Source organism: Lates calcarifer, linkage group LG11 (assembly GCF_001640805.2).
Source record: "Lates calcarifer isolate ASB-BC8 linkage group LG11, TLL_Latcal_v3, whole genome shotgun sequence".
NCBI lineage: Eukaryota > Metazoa > Chordata > Actinopteri > Centropomidae > Lates > Lates calcarifer.
The window spans coordinates 5,537,721-5,559,239 of record NC_066843.1 but is presented as its reverse complement, the minus strand read 5'-3'; the positions used below and the strand labels follow the sequence as shown (position 1 = coordinate 5,559,239).

At 40.6% G+C, this 21,519-nt stretch overlaps 1 protein-coding gene across 1 annotated transcript in view; it reads left to right on the top strand.

The window, feature by feature from the left end:
• stat5a (signal transducer and activator of transcription 5a) overlaps positions 1 to 21,218 on the top strand; it is a 51,735-nt gene extending 30,517 nt beyond the window's left edge. The window contains 21 exon segments of the mRNA XM_018702607.2: positions 1,636 to 1,699; positions 5,154 to 5,291; positions 5,519 to 5,675; positions 7,100 to 7,189; positions 8,179 to 8,353; positions 8,738 to 8,868; positions 9,001 to 9,123; positions 9,125 to 9,153; positions 9,515 to 9,670; positions 12,365 to 12,413; positions 12,416 to 12,546; positions 13,353 to 13,440; positions 14,098 to 14,220; positions 14,561 to 14,653; positions 15,245 to 15,451; positions 16,156 to 16,250; positions 16,579 to 16,721; positions 17,125 to 17,280; positions 17,435 to 17,486; positions 17,912 to 18,022; positions 18,164 to 21,218. Of these exon segments, the coding sequence (XP_018558123.1) occupies positions 5,164 to 5,291; positions 5,519 to 5,675; positions 7,100 to 7,189; positions 8,179 to 8,353; positions 8,738 to 8,868; positions 9,001 to 9,123; positions 9,125 to 9,153; positions 9,515 to 9,670; positions 12,365 to 12,413; positions 12,416 to 12,546; positions 13,353 to 13,440; positions 14,098 to 14,220; positions 14,561 to 14,653; positions 15,245 to 15,451; positions 16,156 to 16,250; positions 16,579 to 16,721; positions 17,125 to 17,280; positions 17,435 to 17,486; positions 17,912 to 18,022; positions 18,164 to 18,287 (2,361 nt within the window). The 5' untranslated portion in view covers positions 1,636 to 1,699; positions 5,154 to 5,163 and the 3' untranslated portion in view covers positions 18,288 to 21,218.
• Positions 21,219 to 21,519: the final 301 nt, after the last annotated feature.

Here is a 21,519-nt window from a genome sequence, read left to right as displayed (position 1 = left end):
CTGATGTTCTGCCTTTTCAGGATCCAGCCAGGAATGAGAGCTGTCTCAATCACGATAAGCCCAACTTCAGAGTCTCAGGCTTTGTGTGCTTCAGGATGACAGGCACGGCCTTCTGTCAGGCTGTAGATCACACTTTAATGCAGCTGCCGTGACTCTCTGCAGCCTCTTGATTGGGCCAAACACTTTCTGTCCGCTGAAAACCAGCATGGAGGCTGAACAGAAAGAATTACTGAAGCTAATCTAATATTGGCTTTTTATCATAAAGTGCATTTGTATACTTTATAGAGACTTTCCTTTTACTCCATACACACATCAGTTTAGTTTTTCTGCAATGAATTCTGAGAGAGAGAGAGAGAGAGAGAGAGAGACAAAAACAAGGTTCCAAGGAAAACATACATTATTACAACTTTGGGTTTTATTTTTGCATATTTTGCCATTGGTTCTCTCAGTTTTGCCAACACTGTACTCACCACGTACACTGCTGAGGTCTTGTGGTGGCATTACTAAAAATAGGTCCAATGGAGCTAGAAACGCAAGCAACCAGATCATTATACTCCTATGACAAACTTATTTGAAAGAGAAAATTAAAGTGTCCGTTATCAGCTGAACTCACAATATAATTGCTCTCATTTACATAATTTTCTATTTCTGTTGTCAAACAAGAAGATGAGTATGAAATGGTAGTTTAAACACTTTGGTTCGGTGTTCATAAAGTCATTATTTCATGTTTACGTCAAAATCAACATAAATGCAGGTTGATGACAACAGCTTGGTTGTGTCATCAGCTGTATTGTCATTTGAAGTGATCGATCACAGAGAAGAGTGAAACTTTATTCCCACACAGCGTCTGACCCTCACTGCACAGCCAGGCTGGGCATCGTTTTGCAAAAGTTCTTTTATATTTATTTTTTATTTTATTTTATTATCCACTCTGGAGAGCATTTTGGGTAAGCTGTGTTTTTGGCAAGCAAGGAGCAAAGGAGAAGGGGCTGAAACTGCGAGAAAATTATGCGTTTTAAATGAAATCAGTTTAGTGTGGACAAACCCTTTGGCCTTCTGTATTTGCTTTAGTTTTAAACACTCAGTTTTAATCTTTGGAGAGAACAAAATTATTATTACTGATAGAACCAATGGCCAGAGCTCAGAAAATCTAGCTGAAGTAATTAACCTTAGTTTTCCTTAATTTTTTTCTCATGTATTTACTTTTAAAATGGCATTCTGGCCATATCATTAACATCTCTGTGGGTTCTGTCACTATGTCTTTTTATGTCTTTTTTTTGCAGCAGTTCCAAGATCCTTACATAGCATCACTGAGGGAGTTTTGCCTGTTTACTTCTGAGGAAGGGAAGAATTTGTCCATGTTCATGAATTATGTTATTATATTGTCATGTCCAAGACAACTGGAATAAAGACAAATCTGTTCAGTGGACTTTCCCTTTCACCCTTTCAGCTCTCCCTCAATCTCTCGTGCTTTTTGTTAATGCACCGGTCCTTGTGAAAAAAGATAGCTTCCTCAGAAGCACCCAAGGTTGACTCACTTCCTCCTTTTGCGTTCTCTCATGCTCTCTCTTTCTCTCTCTCCCCCTCTCTCTTTCTCTCTGACACTGTCTCTCTCTCTCCGTCTGTCTGTCTCAGGTTTGTGGTGCTCCTCTTTAGAGTTTCCTGCTGTTACATGGTAACACAAAGCTGAAGGCAAGAGGTAAGGTGGATTTTCTTTTTTTTCTTTTCTTCTTTTTTTTTTACTGCAGTTAAGTTAGTGGTAAAATGGATGACGTGTTACATCACTGAAAGTTTCTGGTGAAGAGAAAGTGACAAAGAAAGACTTTTTAGTTGTCACAGCATATCTCAGGTTCATGCTGGGGCATTTGGATGTTGCGGTTAGTCAGAGTGAAACAGTTGCTGGGAAGCATCTCATTCTCCTGTTGGAGGTGAGAATGGAGGTGCTAAAAGTGGGCAAACAGTGCCTGGAGCCCTCACCCTAAAGAGCTGTTAAAGAGACAGACAGACTAGTAAACACCAGTTTCTCCCTCTGTCTTTTGGCAATACAACAATTGCTCTACAAAGCTTAAGCTCCCAGCATACTCTGTGTGCCTTGTATTTGTGTGTCTGTGTAATAGAGGATGGTACAGAAAAACAGTCCTGCACCCACAATGGGTGTCACAGAAAGAGGTGATAGAAAAGGTTTCATGCTCTTCCTGTTCGGTTCCTCCTCCAATCAGCTGATAGTTTGAGCGCTGATGCCCTCATAGATAAAGCATGTGCAGGTTACTCATTTGAAAAGCACTGTTGAAAATATATTGTGAGTGTGTCTTCTTCTGCCTGCAGTTTGCCTTCGTACACACAGTCTGAAAACAGACTCCATGCTCATGCTACAACAAAGAAAACTGAGCATTTACTGCTGTGTGTGTGAATTTTCCAGCTCATTGTTTCAGGTAGAATAAAATATAATCTACTGTCTAGGTAACCAATTTACTGATTTGATTATATGCATGTAACGCAAGACACTTAATGAATGTTTTGTTGTAGCAGACGATAAAGTGCATCTCCAGTCACTATTGCTCTAAAAACCATGTCTTATTTCTTTTTAATTACAATTTTTAACTTTACAGCTATGGAGTTGATAAATCTGGATAAATCATAATGACATAGCACTCACAAAACAACCACAAAATGATATTTAGAATTGTCCAGGTTAACTTTTTGAAATCCTTTTTTCCATACCATATTATAATTTATTTGTTCATTTTATTTGATGAGTACAGACAAAGTCCCTTCTACTATGACAGTTAAAGTCATCTGCCATGTATGGTTGGTGTGATTTTCACATGCAGTTTACTGAAGCCACCTCTCAGGATTTATATATCAAAGCTTTTGCTCCACACAGAGGTGAGCCACTCATAGGACTACTAACAGTTTGCTTTCGTAGCTGTGTAAATGTGACTGCTTTGCGAAGTCTGTGCTGAAATCTGAAGTCATTGGTGGATAAGAACAATCTGAAAGGTTCAAAGGTTCAAAGGTTAAGTGCAGAGGAATATTCAGAATGATATGAGCGCAGGAGCATTAGTGTAGGCTGACAGGATTAGTGTCTACAGACGCAAATACCATAAGGAGTGGAATTATCTTTCTGAGCTCATCTCACCTGGATGCACGCACATATGTGTAGTAGGTGAACATGCACACATTTGGACTCAGCTATGAGGGGTGATTTGTGCCATGACATGCAAACATGCACATGCTTTGCCTGGTGGTCAGATGGGATGAAATGTTTGTAACAAGGTTTTTGAGTTTTTCATCAAATTAATTTATTATCTAGCTGGCTCATTCCATCATTAGACAGATGACTGAAGGTCATTTGTGCAAGTCATGGGATCCTCCTCAGTTTGATGCAGTTTCTTTTTGTGCAGGGATGTGGATTCCTGCATTTTTTTTATGCATACCCATGACAATGTGCACAGCCCCAATGTTATTTGTAAACTGATGTGTAAACGTCAGTTACAGACTAGCCTCTGTTGTTAAAGAGGAAATAAAAGTTTAAAATAGGAAAAGGAAACCTCTATCCAAGATTAGCAGCAACATAGAGAATGCCTTGTGGGTATTGTGGATATTGTAAACTAAAGCTATGATGAGCAAATGAAATGAGCCAGAGAAAGAGAAAGAGATGAGAAGAGATGAAAAGAGACACAGATGAAGAGATAATGTAGATTAACTTTCTTTTGTGCTTCATTGTTCTGTATATGATACTATGTTTTGGTCTGTTTATTACATACACGTTGATAAGCAAAAGACGTACACACTGTCAAGTAGAACCATGGACACCACAAGCACCTACAACTACACACATGCACATACACGCACGCACACACGCATACATATGTACCACAAACTTCCCGCGTACTCATATCGCTCAGTCTTTTACTGACAGTGACTGTGCCACTTTTGAGAATGGTGAGTGGGTGTGTTGACTGGAAACAAGTAGCAGTGACCCAACACAAAGTCCTCTCAACCCATACACAGTAACACTCAATGTGGAGCTGTTGTTTAAGATTAAAGACACACTCAGATTAAAGACACACGACTGGTTCAACCACTATGGCTTGGAGCTGTAGTCATGGGGGGAAACCAGAAACATCTGTATACTGTAGGTTTCGTTTTAAAAGATGTAGGCTGTAGTGTGTAAGCTGGTAGTGGTTCATTGAATTGTGGATTTAGTCAATTCATAATGTGGGTTTACTCAGAAAATAAATATTGGTTATTTCTTTCCTGTACATGTCTTACAGCCTGACAACTGTTAGCTAAGCCCTGCTCCCCTGTCAAGCTTTCCATTCTCGCACAGATGCAGTTCACAATGATATGGTGGCAGATTTACCACTCGAAATGCCCAGTCATGTTTTAAAACAGTGATTCCTTGATTTCACACAGATAGACAAAACCAGTCTTTTAATTTCTAGCTGGTAACCGTCGATTTTGCCGGCTGAAATGAAAACTATCACCTGCAGATTGTATCAGCTGCAGTGAGCTAATTAATCATTTGCCCCATGAGTTATTTGAAAAAGGTTGTCTTTGGCAGACTTTCCCATGTTTCCAACTGACTTATTTTAAAAAAGAATCTTGTAAAAGGGATGTTAAATATATACATGACATAATAATAAGACTGAGACAAAAGCTGCCTCAGGCAGAAGGCGAAATTGAAGATCAGACTTCATTCAGATTGCATACTTTGTCTGCATTTTCAAACAGTATGTTTCACTTTCAATGTAAGAAAAGAAAAGAGTAGGGTGAGGACTAACCAGTGTGCTTTGAATGGTGTGTGCAAAGTATATGCAAGTGCCAGTGTAATGTTGGCTGTGGTTTCTGGAGTGTAAACAGAGCTGCTAATGTTACCCTACACTCTCCTGGCATCCAAGTCTAGCCTCCAAAGGGTGCACGGCGTCATCAGCCAACACACCTTTTAAACAACCTCATACTTATTATGCTCTTGTATGTATGTTTTGGTGGGACTGAAAGGGCCTCAATTGGTGGTTTAGCAAACAGTCATTTGAAAGTGAAAGTTTCATAATCCCTTCATATTCTGTGACCTTACTTGTCTTTTCTCATCACCTCACACTGTCTCATTTCTCTACTCTTTTTAACCAACCCCCCTTTTTCATCTTCAGGGTGTTGAAGATGGCAGTGTGGATCCAGGCCCAGCAGCTCCAGGGAGATGCTCTGCACCAGATGCAGTCTCTATATGGTCAGCACTTCCCCATTGAGGTGCGACATTATCTGTCCCAGTGGATAGAGGGCCAGCTCTGGTGAGTTGCTCTTTAGAATAAATGTGCATGCCATGCCTGAACAAATGTTTGTGCTGTGTGTTTGTCCATGAGAGCATATTTGAATGGTTCTTGTCCATTTTTTGTTTGTTCATTCACAAACCATGTGTGCACATTTATACACGTGTCTATGTGTGTGTGTGTGTTGTGTGTGTGTGTGTGTGTGTGTGTGTGTGTGTGTGTGTGTGCGTGTGTGCATGTGACTTTAGGGATGTCATAGACCTGGAGAACCCGCAGGAGGAGTTCAAGGCCAAACGCCTGCTGGACAGTCTGATACAGGAGCTGCAGAACAAGGCTGAGCACCAGGTGGGAGAAGACGGCTTCCTCCTCAAAATCAAACTGGGACACTACGCCAGCCAGCTCAAGGTAAGTCTGTTGGAATTATACCTCAAAAGCCATGAGAGCTATATATGAGAACTGTGTGTGACACTGAACACCTAGCAATATACAGCACCTTACTAGTTGTATGTTTTGGTTCGCCTGCCAGTGGCCAGCAAGCTGAAAAAATGCCAACTTATCCTGTTTGTACAGCCTGTTTCATTGAGAGACTTTGGCTTTGGTTTGTAGTCAAAGAGGGCAACTGAATTGGGGTCAGTATGGTCAAAGTTTGAGAACACACAAAAGACTAAATGCAGCATGTATATCAACTGTGCTTTCAGTTCAGTTGTCAGATTCATCAGTGAAGGAGAAGTTTCCCTGGCACTTGATTTCTTTTGTCATAAAAATGTATTTGATACTGTATGTATTACTTAACAGAAGAATGAAAAGTACTTTAACATGAAGTGCCTACTGTTCATGCAACCAAAACCAGAGGGATATTCAAAGAAATGAGATCACCTGCTCAGACTGCAGCTGTGTTTTCTATAAAAGATTTGAATTGTTTACAGTGTGGCAAAATGATAAGCAAGGGGTTGGAAGGCACCTCCCCTGCCATAGTTCTAAGAAAGAGCATGCAGTGCACAAAATGTTTCAAGAACAGGTTGTATCCACCATGAGAAAAACAAGAGGACAGCCCAAGTGAGGGCCTTGGTAGCCAGCCAGCGCTGCTATTTATGATCCCCCTGCTCACAGATCCGTTCTTCTGTTTGTCTTCCCCCCTCCCTGAAACTAGGCAGAGAAACAGGGTGAGGGGGCTGGCGGTGCAAAATCAAAATGCAATCCCGAATTCCTACCACTCCATTTTTTACATACAGCTTACAAGTAGTATATTGGCTGAATGTGGTGCTATTTTTTTCAGTACATGGCTTATTTTTCTGTTATGCTTGAGATCCTATCTTACTTTCAGAAGTCAGAATAATGCAGGTGAACAAACACTGTTGATGCCCAGCTGTCTTTTTCATTTAACATTTAGCTCTCCTTGCAAACTCAGTGTGATGAAAACAGTTTAACTTTAAATGCAACTTCATCCTTCCACTTAAAGCAGGAAACAACAAGAATATCACTGAATGACTCACAAGAGTATTTTCTAAACTGAAAGTGAAACCGCAATTTGTTACACTGCTCATGAAAAAAATATATTACTGTAACACATAAACCGCCCAACTTTGGTTTGTGTGTGTGACAATGTGTGTGTATGTTAATGAGTCAAGGCTCTATATAAAGTGTGCTCAGCTTCAGAGATGGGTCTCATTAGGCTCATCTAATGGGTTTTAGTGTGTCTGCGGCATTGGCTACAGAACTTAGCGAGCTTCCTTGATGCGACTAAATTGGTGAATACTGTGTGCAGCAGCCGCTCCACTCGTCAGGGGCTAACAGGCCTTAACACAGCACATGTGCTCCTTGTCTTTCAGAGCACGTATGACCGTTGTCCTCTGGAGCTGGTCCGATGCATCAAACATATCCTCTACACAGAGCAGAGGCTCGTCAGAGAGGCTACAAATGTAAGTAGGATGCATATGTGTGCAGTGCAATATGTACGCAGGTTGAAACCCACATGCACTCTTCTGCTCATTTGCCTGCACACAGACATCCTCACTGAAATATAAACTTGCAAACACCTGTGGCTTCTCCATGCATTATTCATTTCACAGCCTGTACAAAGCCTGCAAACACAAACAGAAGCTCAACTACATAATGGCAACTGATTCAGTGATTGGGTAATTGGTAACTACTCTCTGTTTCCTCAATTTATCTCCCAGAGTCTGCAGATTTCCTCGATTATTATTAATTTGATACCTGCAAACTCTTACATGCACTTAATCATGCTATAAAATGGGAATGTAAAAGCAAATCTTGTATTTCTCCACTGCAACACTGCAATATGGAGGGAAATCAAAAATGGAAGTCAAATATTTCACGGTTTATAACAAGCACTGAGTTATAAAACCATAAAGCCAGCAGTGCGTAAAACATCTGACTCTCAGCAGCTCCTGGGGTGAATTGATTTCCAGTCACAACATGCCTTTTCTATTAGTGGAATGCATATTTGGACTGATTGAATTCCACCCTGTTTAGTCTGAACCTTTAGGCACCATGGTACTCTTGTTCAGAGCTTTAACTGACCATGCAGTCTGCCTGAGTTTGATAAGCAAATGCATTTCCTCCCCCTCTATTTGCAGCATTCCTACTTTGCTTGTGGTCACTGGGGATTTTACAATCAAACAACGCAGCCGCCACAAGCAGGGGTCAATGTATCATGTCCAGCTTAATTTTGCATCCCAGTTCCATCCCCCAATAGCTCAGCTCTCAGCTCAACAGTCACCAGCCATTTCCCTTAACAACTATCATAAACAATCCAATGACAGACAATTTACAGGCCATGCACCATCTAAACCAACCTTACCAATTACTGTTCCCAAACCCATTATTTTCTCCCTCACTCTCTCTCTCTCTCTGTCCCTGTCTCTCAATCACACTTTGTAATTGACAGTCGAGCTCTCCGGTGGGCGGGATGATGGACAGCATGTCTCAGAAATACCAACAGATCAACCAAGCTTTTGAGGAGCTTCGTCTGATGACCCAGGACACTGAGAATGATCTTCGCAAGCTCCAGCACAACCAGGAATACTTCATCATCCAGTACCAGGAGAGCCTCCGCATCCAGGGTGAGACCAGGGGACTTTCATCTAGTAATCCCTGTTCTAAAGTAATGCAAGAATTTTTGTTTTTACTGCCTAGCTTTTCAAATGTGCATTTTAACTCACAGTTGTAAGCTAAATGATTGATCAATTGGTTAATAGGAAATATAAACAAGAAACATAACATAATTACTATTTGAAGTCTTAAGTTGCTCAGTGTGCAGCTCGAATAAACTCATGTTGTCTCACACTAAATCAAAGTTAACAGTTTATAAATGTTGTAATTTATATTGTATATGTCAGGTTAAAGATTTTTACTTCTACCTCTCTCTTTACCTTCCTCCATCTCTAACTCATCCCTACCCCTCTTCCTATTGGATGGCATGAATGCCCCCCCCAATCCCTCCCCAGCTCAGCTGTCCAGCCTGACCACGCTGCCCCCTGCTGACCGACAGCTACGGGAGCCCGCCCTTCTCAGCAAGAGAGCCACTGTGGAGGCATGGCTGACCAGAGAGGCCAACACACTACAGAAATACAGACTGGTAAGACATGAACACACACTCAGGAAATACACACTTTATCTTGTTCATATACCTTATTTCTTTAATTTGTGTAAGTGTGTGCATGCCAGTGGTTCTGAGGCTGTGGAATTGTGTTCATCTTTTTGTGTACAGGACCTAGCAGAGAAGCATCAGAAAACACTGCAGCTGTTGAGGAAGCAGCAGACCATCATTCTGGATGATGAGCTGATCCAGTGGAAGAGACGGCAACAGCTGGCAGGCAACGGGGGCCCACCAGGAGGGAGGCCTGGACATCCTGCAGTCCTGGTGGGTTCTTCTCTACCTCCTGCCAAGTTCACAGCCACTAGACTCTCTCACAAAACAAAGGGTCACAGGTTTACAAGCTTGCAATTGACTACCACTGGGTTTATTTCCAAAGTTTATTGGCTCCTAATAAGAGAGACATGGGCAGACATTTGCTGACATCTTCTAATCCTTTATCTTCTGCCCAACTGTGTTCTGTTTACCTTTTTTTGGAGCATAAAAGCCGTCCCTGTCCATTCAGGGATATGATTGTTGCCTTCAACTATGTCCAATTTTAACTGATATTCTTAAGGGAAATAGTATCTCTGACCATGTCTATGTTTAGGCCTAATTCTTACTTGTGTGTTTTTTTTGTGTGTGTCAGGTGTGAGAAGTTGGCAGAAACTATCTGGCAGAACAGACAGCAGATTCGGAGGGCAGAGCACCTTAGACAACAGCTGCCCATCCCTGGCCCCATTGAAGAGCTCCTCAATGAACTCAACAGTACTATCACAGATATCATTTCAGCACTGGTCACAAGGTGTGTGTGTGATGTGTGTTCAAGTTTATCTATATGTCTAAGGACTGAATTTAAGGCCAGGAATGGAGGTTAGTATAAGTTCAGTATACGGATGTGCATAAGTGAGTGGGTGTGTTATGTCCAATGAGGCATTGCCCTTTCCTGCACTCAGTGTTGGCCTTTATGGAAGCAAATCCTACTTACACAACATTAGCTGTTTTTGTGGCCAACAGAGCGAGAGATATCATCTATTACTAAAATTAAATTACTTAGGCATTAAATTTATTCATCCAATGATTTGATCCACATGAGCGAAGCTACTGAATATGACTGTAGAGAATGTTTGTTTGTGTTTTCTTCATTCAGTACTTACTGTATGAGCAGTAAGGAACATCTGCTAAAGTGGGAACATTTTACGTTAAATTAAGAGCTGTTAAAGTAAAGTTGTTATCCTTAAGGTTTCAGCACTGGTTGATTTGGTGACACCTGTAGTTACCATGGTGACAGCAAATACAGTCTAGTACTAAGGCAAACACTCACTTAGCAGCTACTTTGTTATAAAAAGAGAAACTGGCCATACAGTACCTGTTCATTGTGCAGCCAAACAAACAAACATATGCTGTTTTAATAGAAGTCGGTCAAAAATCACACCACAGTCTGATTTCGCTCTGCGCTTAGTGTGAGTAATTGTCCCTGCTGCTGAGGAGCCGCATACAGTTCACTGTAGCTGATCCTTCTTGTTTCATTGATCCCTGTAATATTCGAAATGGATCTGCTTCAAAAAGTGTCGAAAATGTTGTCTTCTTGTGTTTTCTGTGTTTCACCATGAAAGCCACCCCATATGCTTCTTATGTGAAGCAGTGGCAGTAGGATATGTTCAGTTTGCATTAGCAGTGACTTAATACAGATTTGATATGGTGTAAAGGAAATAAGCTGTAAACAGTGAGGCTGTTACTAATGAGATAAAAGTACATATGCATTACATGATGCATCGTTTCCGGTGAATCTCTCACAAGTTTCAAGGCAGTTTTTATCCAGTGGACTCAGCCAATGGACTCAGAACAATAAAAACTACTATTTAGAGAGAAAATTACAAAATATTGATAAATAAAAAGATAAACTATGTCATAAAGATTTTCATGAAATGGAACCATTCATAAAAGATTGCCTTGGGTCTGGGTTTATCTTGGTGCAGGTGAGAGTTAAGATTGTAGTGGTGATGGGATCCATGGTTGGGATATGTATTAAAAGAGGATTCAAGAATAGAATAGAATAGAATAGGCTTTATTGTCACTGTACAGTTAAGTACAATCGAAATTGTGTACTATAGAAGAAATTATATACGATAAATACAAAAATACAAAATGTACACAAATAATACAAAAATTTACACAAATTTTACACAAGTAAGTTTAAGTGTGTGTCTTTCCTCCTGTGTTAAAGTCTGAGCCCCCGTGCTGAGCCACATTTAACTTATTACATCACCTGACCATCATTCAAACCCCATCAGTACAAATTGAGACATGGGCAGAGGAGAAGAGGAGGAGCCCTGGTGGAGGAGGAGGGTGAAGAACAAGATAAGAAAGAGTCCAGGACTGAATGTAAATGTGCCCAGAGGCAATGGATGGTAGCTGAATGCACCTCAAGAAATCTACAGAGACACAGAACATGCAGTGTGCAAGAGATTAAAGGGAAGCAAGAGTACATACAGCTTGTTTTAGTACATTATTTTTGGCCCCAGCGGCACATCTGCCAGGGTTTTTTAGCCCTCCAGTATCTCTGAACAGAAAGTAATCTGAAGTTTTTGACAGCATCTTCTCCCACTTTCCTAGAAGATTGTCCCTGCAGGGACCCATAACACATTGAGAAGCCATGTCACTGTCACAGCAATTTCTGATTGGTCTCAGACAAGCCTGTGACCAGACAGTAATGCACTGCTATCACGCACAGTACAAACACAGGTTATGTTTTCACAACAACATCCTCTATATATCCCTCTGAAGCCTCAGGAGGTTTCAGGCTGGGAATGGGAGAGTCTTGTTGTCTCATCACCACTTAGTTCTGCTACAGACCAGAGGGCTTGAAGGCTCATAAGAACAGTATGCATTTGCTTCCAAGCTCCCTCTGTGCCTGCAGGCTTAATTATTAGGTTGTGTTTGCTGTCGTCTCTTTCTCTCTTTTTGTGTTACGGTGGAAATCAGATGACAAGAAAAGCAGACCATATCGTCAGAAGAAATTAATTGTTAACCCTGTTGGTTTACTGAGCAGGGATTATGTTCATGACCTTCCATTTGTGTGCATGGTTGCAATTAAGGTCAATTTCAAAGGCTAATATTCGCAAATCCTTAGGTCAGGAACCCTGTGGAATTTTCATGGTCAACAAGCAGTTATTCAACATTTCACACCAAAACATGTGTACGTGTATGTGAATCTAAAGTCTAATGAACATGTTGAAAGCATTTTCTACCTCATAAAACATTTGTGCTGTCTTTTGTATGTTTTAAACATGAATTGTTTGCATTCTTTGTGTTTATAGCCTTCTGAAGTCTTTGTTAAGATTTGGCCATTATTGAGTTTTTATTTGAAAATTTATGCTATATTGTAACTAGCTACAGTATTCCACAAGAATGCATCAAATAAGCTATTAAGGCTGTGAACAAATTGATATAGTTGTTTTTTGCAATTCAGTCAATCTCCAGCTTTTTCTCTCCACAGCACCTTCATCATTGAGAAACAGCCTCCACAGGTGTTAAAAACCCAAACCTAAGTTTGCCTGCTACAGTGCGTCTCTTAGTTGGAGGGAAGTTGAATGTGCACATGAACCCTCCACAAGTCAAAGCCACCATCATTAGTGAACAACAAGCCAAGGCCCTGTTGAAGAACGAGAACACAAGGAAGTAAGTCCAGTGTTTTATTTGTATCAGTGTGGATTTAAAAACTGAAAATATTTGAACAATTGCTAATTGGTGACATTAGCCACATGGTTTATTTTAAATTAGTACAGAAAATCAATTTTGAAACAGATGTTTCAAGTGCTTTCACATGTGATCCATCTGTTCCCCTTCCTTTGTATGCACATTTTTTAGTATTCCCTTTTGCTTTAGTGGGGACACTGCAATAAACTCCCATGGCGCCATTAAGACAAGGAATCTTAGTTTTCTACAAGGATTACAGGAATCCAGGATGAACTCTGGCCTAGTGTGTTTCCAGACCTCACCACAGAGACATGGCTGGAACTTGAACAATTCCTCAGAGGAATCTATGGTGTGGATGCAGAATCCACATTTAGCCTGTTCCACAGCCTTGGTCCACATTCCTCCTGACTAATAGAAACCTTCCAAGACTGTATAGGTCAGCCAGGCAGCCAGTGGTTAAATGGGTGAGCAATTCAACAGCTCAGCCATCATCTGCTGTTTCTCATCTGAACCACTTGATACAGCACTGATCTGCAGCCTAGACACATCTGCTTGCTGTTTTCTCATGTTGAGAAGATAGAAGAGGTGGCAGTCAAACAGTTATATAAAAAAAATGAGTATGATGAGCATAATTCCTACACCCAGCATGTTTTTTTCACACAGCTTGTGCTGTCCAAACGAGCATCATTTTGTTTAATTTGTTCTCGGAAGAACATAATTGTAAGCACTTAAGTGCGTCACAGCAGACAGTACAGCTAATTGACTCCCTGATTGTCTCTCTCCTTCAGTGACAGCAGTGGGGAAATTCTCAACAATAATTGTGTGATGGAGTACCACCAGACTACGGGCACTCTCAGTGCCCATTTCAGGAACATGGTGAGTGGGGCCTCGTGGTCTACATGAGCAGATGAGTTTACGGTTATGGAAGCAACAGGAAATTAAATGACAAACATGCCTTTCATATAGCAGAAAGTGCCTGCAGAATTCATTTTAAATATTATGGCAAAAATGTATCTAAGTCAAGATAGGCAATATAATATTTTCCTATAATAATAGAAAATATATCCTCTTGGACTGAAATAGCTTCACATGTTATTAATGCAATTCCAATAGTTTTGGGATTTGCTAGATTAAAGTGACAGTATACTGACATATAAATAAAATCTACTGGGATCTAATAGGATTAGAAGCAACACTGTTGAGCAGCAGTGCACCACCCAGTGTTATTGTCTTGTGACTCTGCAGTGTGGGTATTACAGCACATTGTGTGTTGCACATACCCATGGCAACTCAGAAATGCTTTGGAGGATCAGTGTGCAGCATCAGTAGACTCTCCCTCTACATCGCACATGTTGTTTGCAACAATCCCCAGAGCCATGGATTATTTACATGTCAGCCCTGCAGTGTGACTCAAAATAAATTATGCATGCATGTACTATATGTATCATGTGTGCACTGTCAGCCTAACAGCGTAGGCAAAATGTACAGTATATGCACTATTCCTCATTGTTACATATGTTATTTTTCATGTAGTCTTTGAAGAGGATCAAGCGATCGGACAGGCGAGGAGCAGAGTCTGTCACAGAAGAGAAGTTCACCATTCTGTTCGAGTCCCAGTTTAGTGTTGGAGGCAATGAGCTTGTCTTTCAAGTGAAGGTAAGAGGGCCTAGATAGATAGGATGGTAGAAAAGATTACATTAGCCTTGGCACACAAACACAATATACATTCTTGCTCCAAGAGATTAACAGGAATCTGCTCATTTATAAGCCTAAATCACAAGGCCTTGAGCATCCACTCCCACACATACTGTGACATGCAGTGCCCTATATCTGCCCAACTAGTAACACCTGTCCTCATCTGTCCTCTTCCCAGTGGTTTTATGATGGTGTTTTAAAGTGCTCTTCTCTAATATTAATCTATGGAACTACTACAATGAAAGTCAAGTGGATGCTGTAGCTTTCTTGCACTGACAGCCTCTCCTCTTTCTCTGAACAGACATTATCGCTTCCTGTAGTGGTGATAGTTCATGGTAGCCAAGACAATAATGCCACAGCCACTGTGTTGTGGGACAATGCTTTTGCAGAGCCGGTGAGTAATTTGTGTGAGTGTGTCTGTGTTCAAAATTTTACATAGGGATGGCTAAACATTAGCCTGTGTTCTTAGATATGCCAGAACATCTATCACATAACTATCACATCACAAAACTTCCTAGTTTTACCTGTAAAAAGTATCTTATTCATTGGTAACACTTTGCTTTAAGATTTTTTTTTTAGCATTTAGCATTTAGCATCAATAGACAGAGTATAAACATTTTATTAATGTACAAAAGTCTGTAGTGTGTAGTGCTGATCTACAATGATACACAAACTATAAACAGTTCTAATGATTCACTGTACACTTAATTAAGTGTATTTTATCAAATGCAAATTGACAGTTCTGCACAGTGAAGCTCAACATCCAAGGAATATAAGAACAACACAATTTTGAGTGAAAGGGGGGCTTGTATTAATCCTTGCAGAAACAATAAAGCAATATCAAAATACTGCTGCTGTGGAAATAGCTGTGTGTGCATTTGTTTATGCATTAATCTTTGCACATTTTATCCATGACTGTGTTTTGCATTCTGCCTCTCCCTTGCTCCCCTCAGTAACGCTCATGTAAATCCTCTGCCTTCTACAGGGACGGGTGCCTTTCCTCGTACCAGATAAAGTGCTTTGGCCTCAGCTATGTGATGCCATCAACATGAAGTATAAGGCTGAGGTGCAGAGTAACCGAGGCCTGTCTGAGGAGAACCTGGTCTTCCTGGCTCAAAAGGCCTTCAGCATCTCCAGCAACAACCCTGACGACTACCGCAACATGACTATGACTTGGTCACAGTTTAACAGGGTGAATAAGTTTCTTTCCCTTGTGGTTTTCTCCTTTTCTTCCTCTGTGAATACAAATACACAGCTCTTTTATGAAGACTATTCTGATTATTTGCCATCATCAGTCTTAATATATGGATTTCTGTCATGCTGCACAGAAAGCATTTTCTATCTTCTTTGTATTTTCAAAATGCCCACAGGCCAGTTTCAGTTAGCCATTTTAGCCACATGCAGGTTTACCACGGAATGATTTACTATTGGTTATTCATACATAGAAATATTTCTTGCTCCATTTGCAGTGTCCCTACTGCCCTATTCTGTAGTCAACTTGAGTGAGAACGCCTCATTGGTAGCAAGGTCTTCATCTTAATGGGCCTGTTTGTCCACACAGTGAATGGCTAGAGGCCTCATTTTCTGGCTCAAAGCAGCTGGCTATGGCAGAAAACACACTCACATTCACCACAGACCATCAGTCTCATTAGATTACAGGAACATCAAGTTTCAGCCGCTTCACAGATTTGTGTATAGGCTACACACATACACCCTGTCTTCTTTTTCCTCTTCCTTGGATACACAACACATACACATTCAGCCATGCACTTAGTGAAATCAAACTCAACTGAGGATGAGGACATGTCGTTCTCTGTATTTATGGGCTTGATGGAGATGAGGGAGTCTGAAAACCTTTTAGAAGATGTACATGTCTATGTGCTTTTAAAAATACAGGAAAGCTTGCCAGGGAGGAACTTCACATTTTGGCAATGGTTTGACGGTGTAATGGAACTCACAAAAAAGCATCTCAAACCACACTGGAATGATGGGTAAGGAAACTTCTTCTTTTTTTTTGTCAGTTTCAGTCTTTGGATGAAAAATGTGTCAGAACAGAAAAATAAAAGCAATACCTCTCTTTTTTCATTTTGACAGCTAGACTCCATGTTCTGTGAAAGTAAATGTTTTCCTCTCCCCTATTTTGTCTGTCTTGACAACTCAAGCAATGGTTCACTTTCATGATTTTCCATGGCAACAGGGGGAGCTGGACCTGCTCTCAGTAAACTAGGACTTAAATTAAGGAGAAAGGTGGTGAGGGAAAGCACATGACAATTGTCTATGTCTTTTTCTATATATAGTCTCTCTCCTTTTCTTTCTCAGAGCTATTCTGGGCTTCGTGAATAAGCAGCAGGCTCAGGACATGCTGATGTCCAAACCCAATGGCACTTTCCTTCTGCGCTTTAGTGACTCTGAGATCGGAGGAATTACAATAGCCTGGGTGGCAGAAAATCCTAACAAAGCAGGTATAATATGCAAATCCTTGTTACGACTCCAAATTTGTCATTTTCTGACTGAATCAACAGCGCAGGAAATCTAGAAAAAATTTAAGGCTCCTCCTATCTTTCTGCTAGAATTATGGCTGCATTATGCAGTTGTTGACCACTAGGGGGCAGTGGTCATAATGTTATGGCTGATCGGTGTAGACGGACAAGGAAAAACAATGAGCTTAAAGTGTCCTAAAGGAGCTATAAGTTAGATCAGTGTCTGCACTTTTGTAACATAAATGTAACTTCTGATACCTGTCATCTCATTTAGATAATTAAAACATCACTGTAGTAACGTTAAAAGTAGTTAAAGGTTCTGGAGAAATGGAGGTTATATTACTATCACTGCTGATACTTTGGTGTGGGTTCTGTGTTTCTTCAGGTGAAAGGATGGTTTGGAACCTCATGCCCTACACAACCAAAGACTTCTCCATTCGCTCTCTGGCTGACCGCATCAGTGATCTCAATCACCTCCTGTTCCTCTACCCTGACAGACCCAAGGATGAGGTTTTCTCCAAATATTATACCCCACCACTCTGTAAGCAACCTTCTGTTTGCACTGGCTGCTCTTCTGTACTTTAAAATTTTAATATCACAGCTGCAAAGCCTCCTGAGTGAAGCAATGTCTTGATTGAAGAATAACCACACAGAGCTGTCAGTCATTCTTGTCCCTGTGCTTGTTTGTTTTAAAGCAAAAGCAGTGGACGGCTATGTGAAGCCACAGATCAAACAAGTGGTGCCAGAGTAAGTATCAAGCTTCCAGTTCTTCTCTCCTCCTGTTCTTCCTACTATCTCACTCCTTCCTTTCTCCTCTGCTGTCCACCCACCAGTTTTTCCTCTGTGGCAACATTTAGAGTTAATCACTAAATATCGGACCCTGAATTCAGATCAGCTATTAGTTAGCTGTTACAGTTGGAGGAGGCCAATTAAGGATGGCCAGGGTTCCTGAGCAAGCTTGTCTTCAGCTCATCATTAGAGTTAGGCTTGTTAGTTAGCAAGCCCCGCTCCCTGCTTGTCTCCGCAGTTGGTTCATCCACAGTACAGAGAATGGCCATAATGATGCAGCGAGGCCTGGAAAACACGCTGAGGGTAGTTGCTTAGGCAACTGCTGAGCATAGACTCATAGGCTTTTATCTTGGGTTTGTGTGTGTATTCGTCTGTGTGTGCAGGTTTGCTACAGCCAATCCAGACCCAACAAGTGGGAACCCAACCTATATGGATCACGGCGCCTCCCCAGCACCTGTCAGTCACCCTCACACCTATGGCATATACCCACCAATGTGAGTCCTTTGAACATACAAGCTGCTCTGTGTGAGCATGTGCGTGCATTTTGTGTCTCGTTGGTCTTGCTGTTTTGTTTTTTGGTGATGTGCTGCCAGCTTGTCTGAGTGTGGGTGGCTCTTCTCTGTGTCCTGTGGCAGGAGTGACTCTATGCTTGACACGGATGGAGACTTCGACCTGGATGACACGATGGACGTGGCGAGGCATGTAGAGGAGCTCCTCCGGCGGCCTGTAGAGAGCCAGTGGGGCGGCCAACAGTCATGACCCTTGACCTTTTAAGCTGCGACAACACCAAACGAACCCTGCCTCCTAACTTACCCACTCTCATTGACATTTCTCATGGTTTAATTCCATTCATTTCTCTTTTGTTTCAGATAGCTATAATGTGAAATGTTAATAATGGTTGTGATTTTTTTTCTTTTCAGCATGAGAGCATGCACGTCAGTGACTTCTTCTTAGTTTTATTTGTGTCCATATGTGTTTGTAAAACAGACTAGGTATAATGCAAATCCTACAATGTTACAATATCATGAAAAAGAACAGAAGAAGTAATGTTTATTCACATTGTGCATGCATTTCCAGTTGATTTTAAACAGATTTAAATAATATGCTACTGTATGAAGTCATTTTAACAGTTGAATGTTTTTATTTTGTTATATTTTCTTCTTTATAAATGGGTTATCAGTATTTTGATAGTGACATTGAACTTGCCCTTTGACAAAAAAAAAAAACTTTAATGAGGAGTTTTGCTTTTGCTCTAAACAACATAATCTGAGTCATTGCTCTGCAGAGTTAGTCAGTTTTTCAAATCCATATACACTAACCTAAAGGCAGAGTGACTCTCTTTGCTCTCTGCAACTGACAGCACACACATCAGCACACGGTACACATGCGCAAGTGTACAATGTATTTGCTCTGATTTGTTCACCAGCTGAAACCCAGGAGGGGGGTTTTATGCACCTCCCTCGCTCTCACAGGGCTACTTGTCTTCTGTTTGTACACAGAAATGCAAATCTAAGCATTTACCCAGCGCTGCCTGCTTGTCCTCTCAGGTCCCTCTGTTCCCCTCATCAATGCTACCTCGCATTATTCTACTGTCGTTACTTTCTGTTGATGTTTCTGCACCACATTCACACCAGTAGGTACGGCCATTGGGTTTTGTCCCCGTAATTTGTGTTAATATGTGTAAAGAAGATCTCTTGCTGCCTGAGGGCTGACTCTGTCGGCCGTCTTATGCTTGAAACCACTCACCTGAAGAAGTCTAGAGTCATGAAGTAGTCAGGTCCGGTCGGATTGACCGCATATTTTGGGGCAGTGCTGCTCCCTTCTGACTTTTCTGCCTATCTGTCCACTTGTTCCTGTAGTTGTGTCATGACACTGTGACACAACCAGTGTATGCATGTCTCTGTGTGACAACATGGCCGCACCAGCAGCTGTAGTCGCAAGGCATAGATTGATAGGTGCAGGCTTTGAATGCTTGCACAGGCTCACCAGTCGCTGGGGCCACATATAGAATTCAAGGCATGTGGAGTAGTGTTGGTCTGTTTCTGTGTCTGGCTTTTGTTTGTGCGTCCCCTATTTTGCTACAGATAAAAAGATAGCAAATAGTGTAGTAAAAAATGTTGAGACTATTACCCCTCTGGCTCCACTTGATACACACACACACACACACACACACACACACACACACACACACACACATAACGCTTAATAGAAAATGTCATTGACAACAGCCTTGCACCTCAGGAATGAATTGCTTTACTTAGCTGATGTATAAGCCAAATAGAAAATGATCTATGTATACAGACTATATGAATTTATTTTCTCTATCATGATTCTATTTTATTATTGTTTCTCTGGCACTCCCCAAATGAATGTAACCCCTTTGCATGACCCTGTCAAGATTTACATACAGATACCTCCCCAGTCTGAGCAGAAGTTTCAAGTCTCGTGTAGAAGTACTAGAAGTACCAGATGAAAAAGGACACAGAGCAACTGGAAATCAGAGAAGAATTTATAATGTACTTTTGTGTTTGTCCAACAGACATTACAGTATTTAAAATATTCCCTTGTGTTTCTTTTCATTTCTTTTACTCTTTTGTATCACTTACTTTCTTTCCCGTTTTTTGAGATCTCAACCTATATGGACAGTCTTGTGATATATCCTTCATTATCATTATTCTCATAATTTTTGAGCTTTGTAGACTGTGTATTTTTTGACGATGTAGATGGCGCTGTGTGCTGTTCGATGTACGTACCATGTTTGTGGTTTGGGTTTATCGCTTGGAGGTTTTCCAAGAGAAACAGCTGTTGAGTTGAAAAGAAGAAAATAAAGTTTTATAAATAATTTGAACTCAACCTGTAGACGTTACAGAAGATTTTGATGTCACTACAAAATAAATGCTTTTTTTTTATATTATATATGTGAGGTCACCACCATCGATTTAACTGGCAATGCTCAAGCTTGTCTGGATTCAGCAGTGATGTGCAGAGTAAAAAACAGGATGTGTGTAACTGCATCATGTACAGTAAATGAGGGGATTCATTCAATTAAATAAACCCCTGAAATATGAGACTTTACACTTGCTAAAATTGGGGAGGTTGTTTTTGAATCTATACATACAAATGTGACATTTCTCTCTGTGAAGCTTTTGAATGCTCATTATCTGCTTTCAACTGCATTTATACACTAGGCCAATGTAACTTTCACAAACTGGAGAATGGAAAATTCAAGTCGATTTTCATATTGAATTAAACTAAATATAAACCAGTGGTTGTGCAAGGATGATGCTAAAAAATTAGAGTAAGAACAAAAATCAAAAATAGCATGGTATATTTGATGTAACTACATGGCAACTACTACATATGTCAACTATAATATCTCCTAAGAGATGGTAAGTATGAGAAGCTAACTGACATGATAATAATACAGATTGTGTTTTACCATGTTATCCAACTGCACTGCCCTTTGGCAATAGTTTTTCACAACCCCCAGTAGCAGCAGTCTTGTGTTGCTCACAAATTGTCTTAATAAGCTCATTTCTGCCATCTGGTGGAGATAAGAAACAAAACAGATTTTTTTGTGTGTGTTTATTTGAGCTGATGTGTAAATGCCTATTATCTGCCTGGAAAAGCCTGGGAAAGGTGATAAGAAAATCGAATTTGCATGAAATCTTAATAAAATGTGACCAGTTATTGCCTAAATTATTTTCATCATCAGATTATATGTCTAGAAATTAATTCACTGCTTTCTTAAGAGAAAAGGTAGTGGTTGATCAGAATGTACTGCAGACCAGTCATATTTTAATTATTTATACTTTATCTATAGGTTATTATATCAAAGGCTGAAAATGTGCGCAGGTCAGTGATTGTAATCCAATGGAAAGGGTTCCTATAGGTCAGCGATGGGTTGTTGCTTGGATACTAAACCTTACAAGGAGTATAGCATAAACACTGTGGGCTTGTATCTGGAGTGATGACAGACTCACAGGGAGAT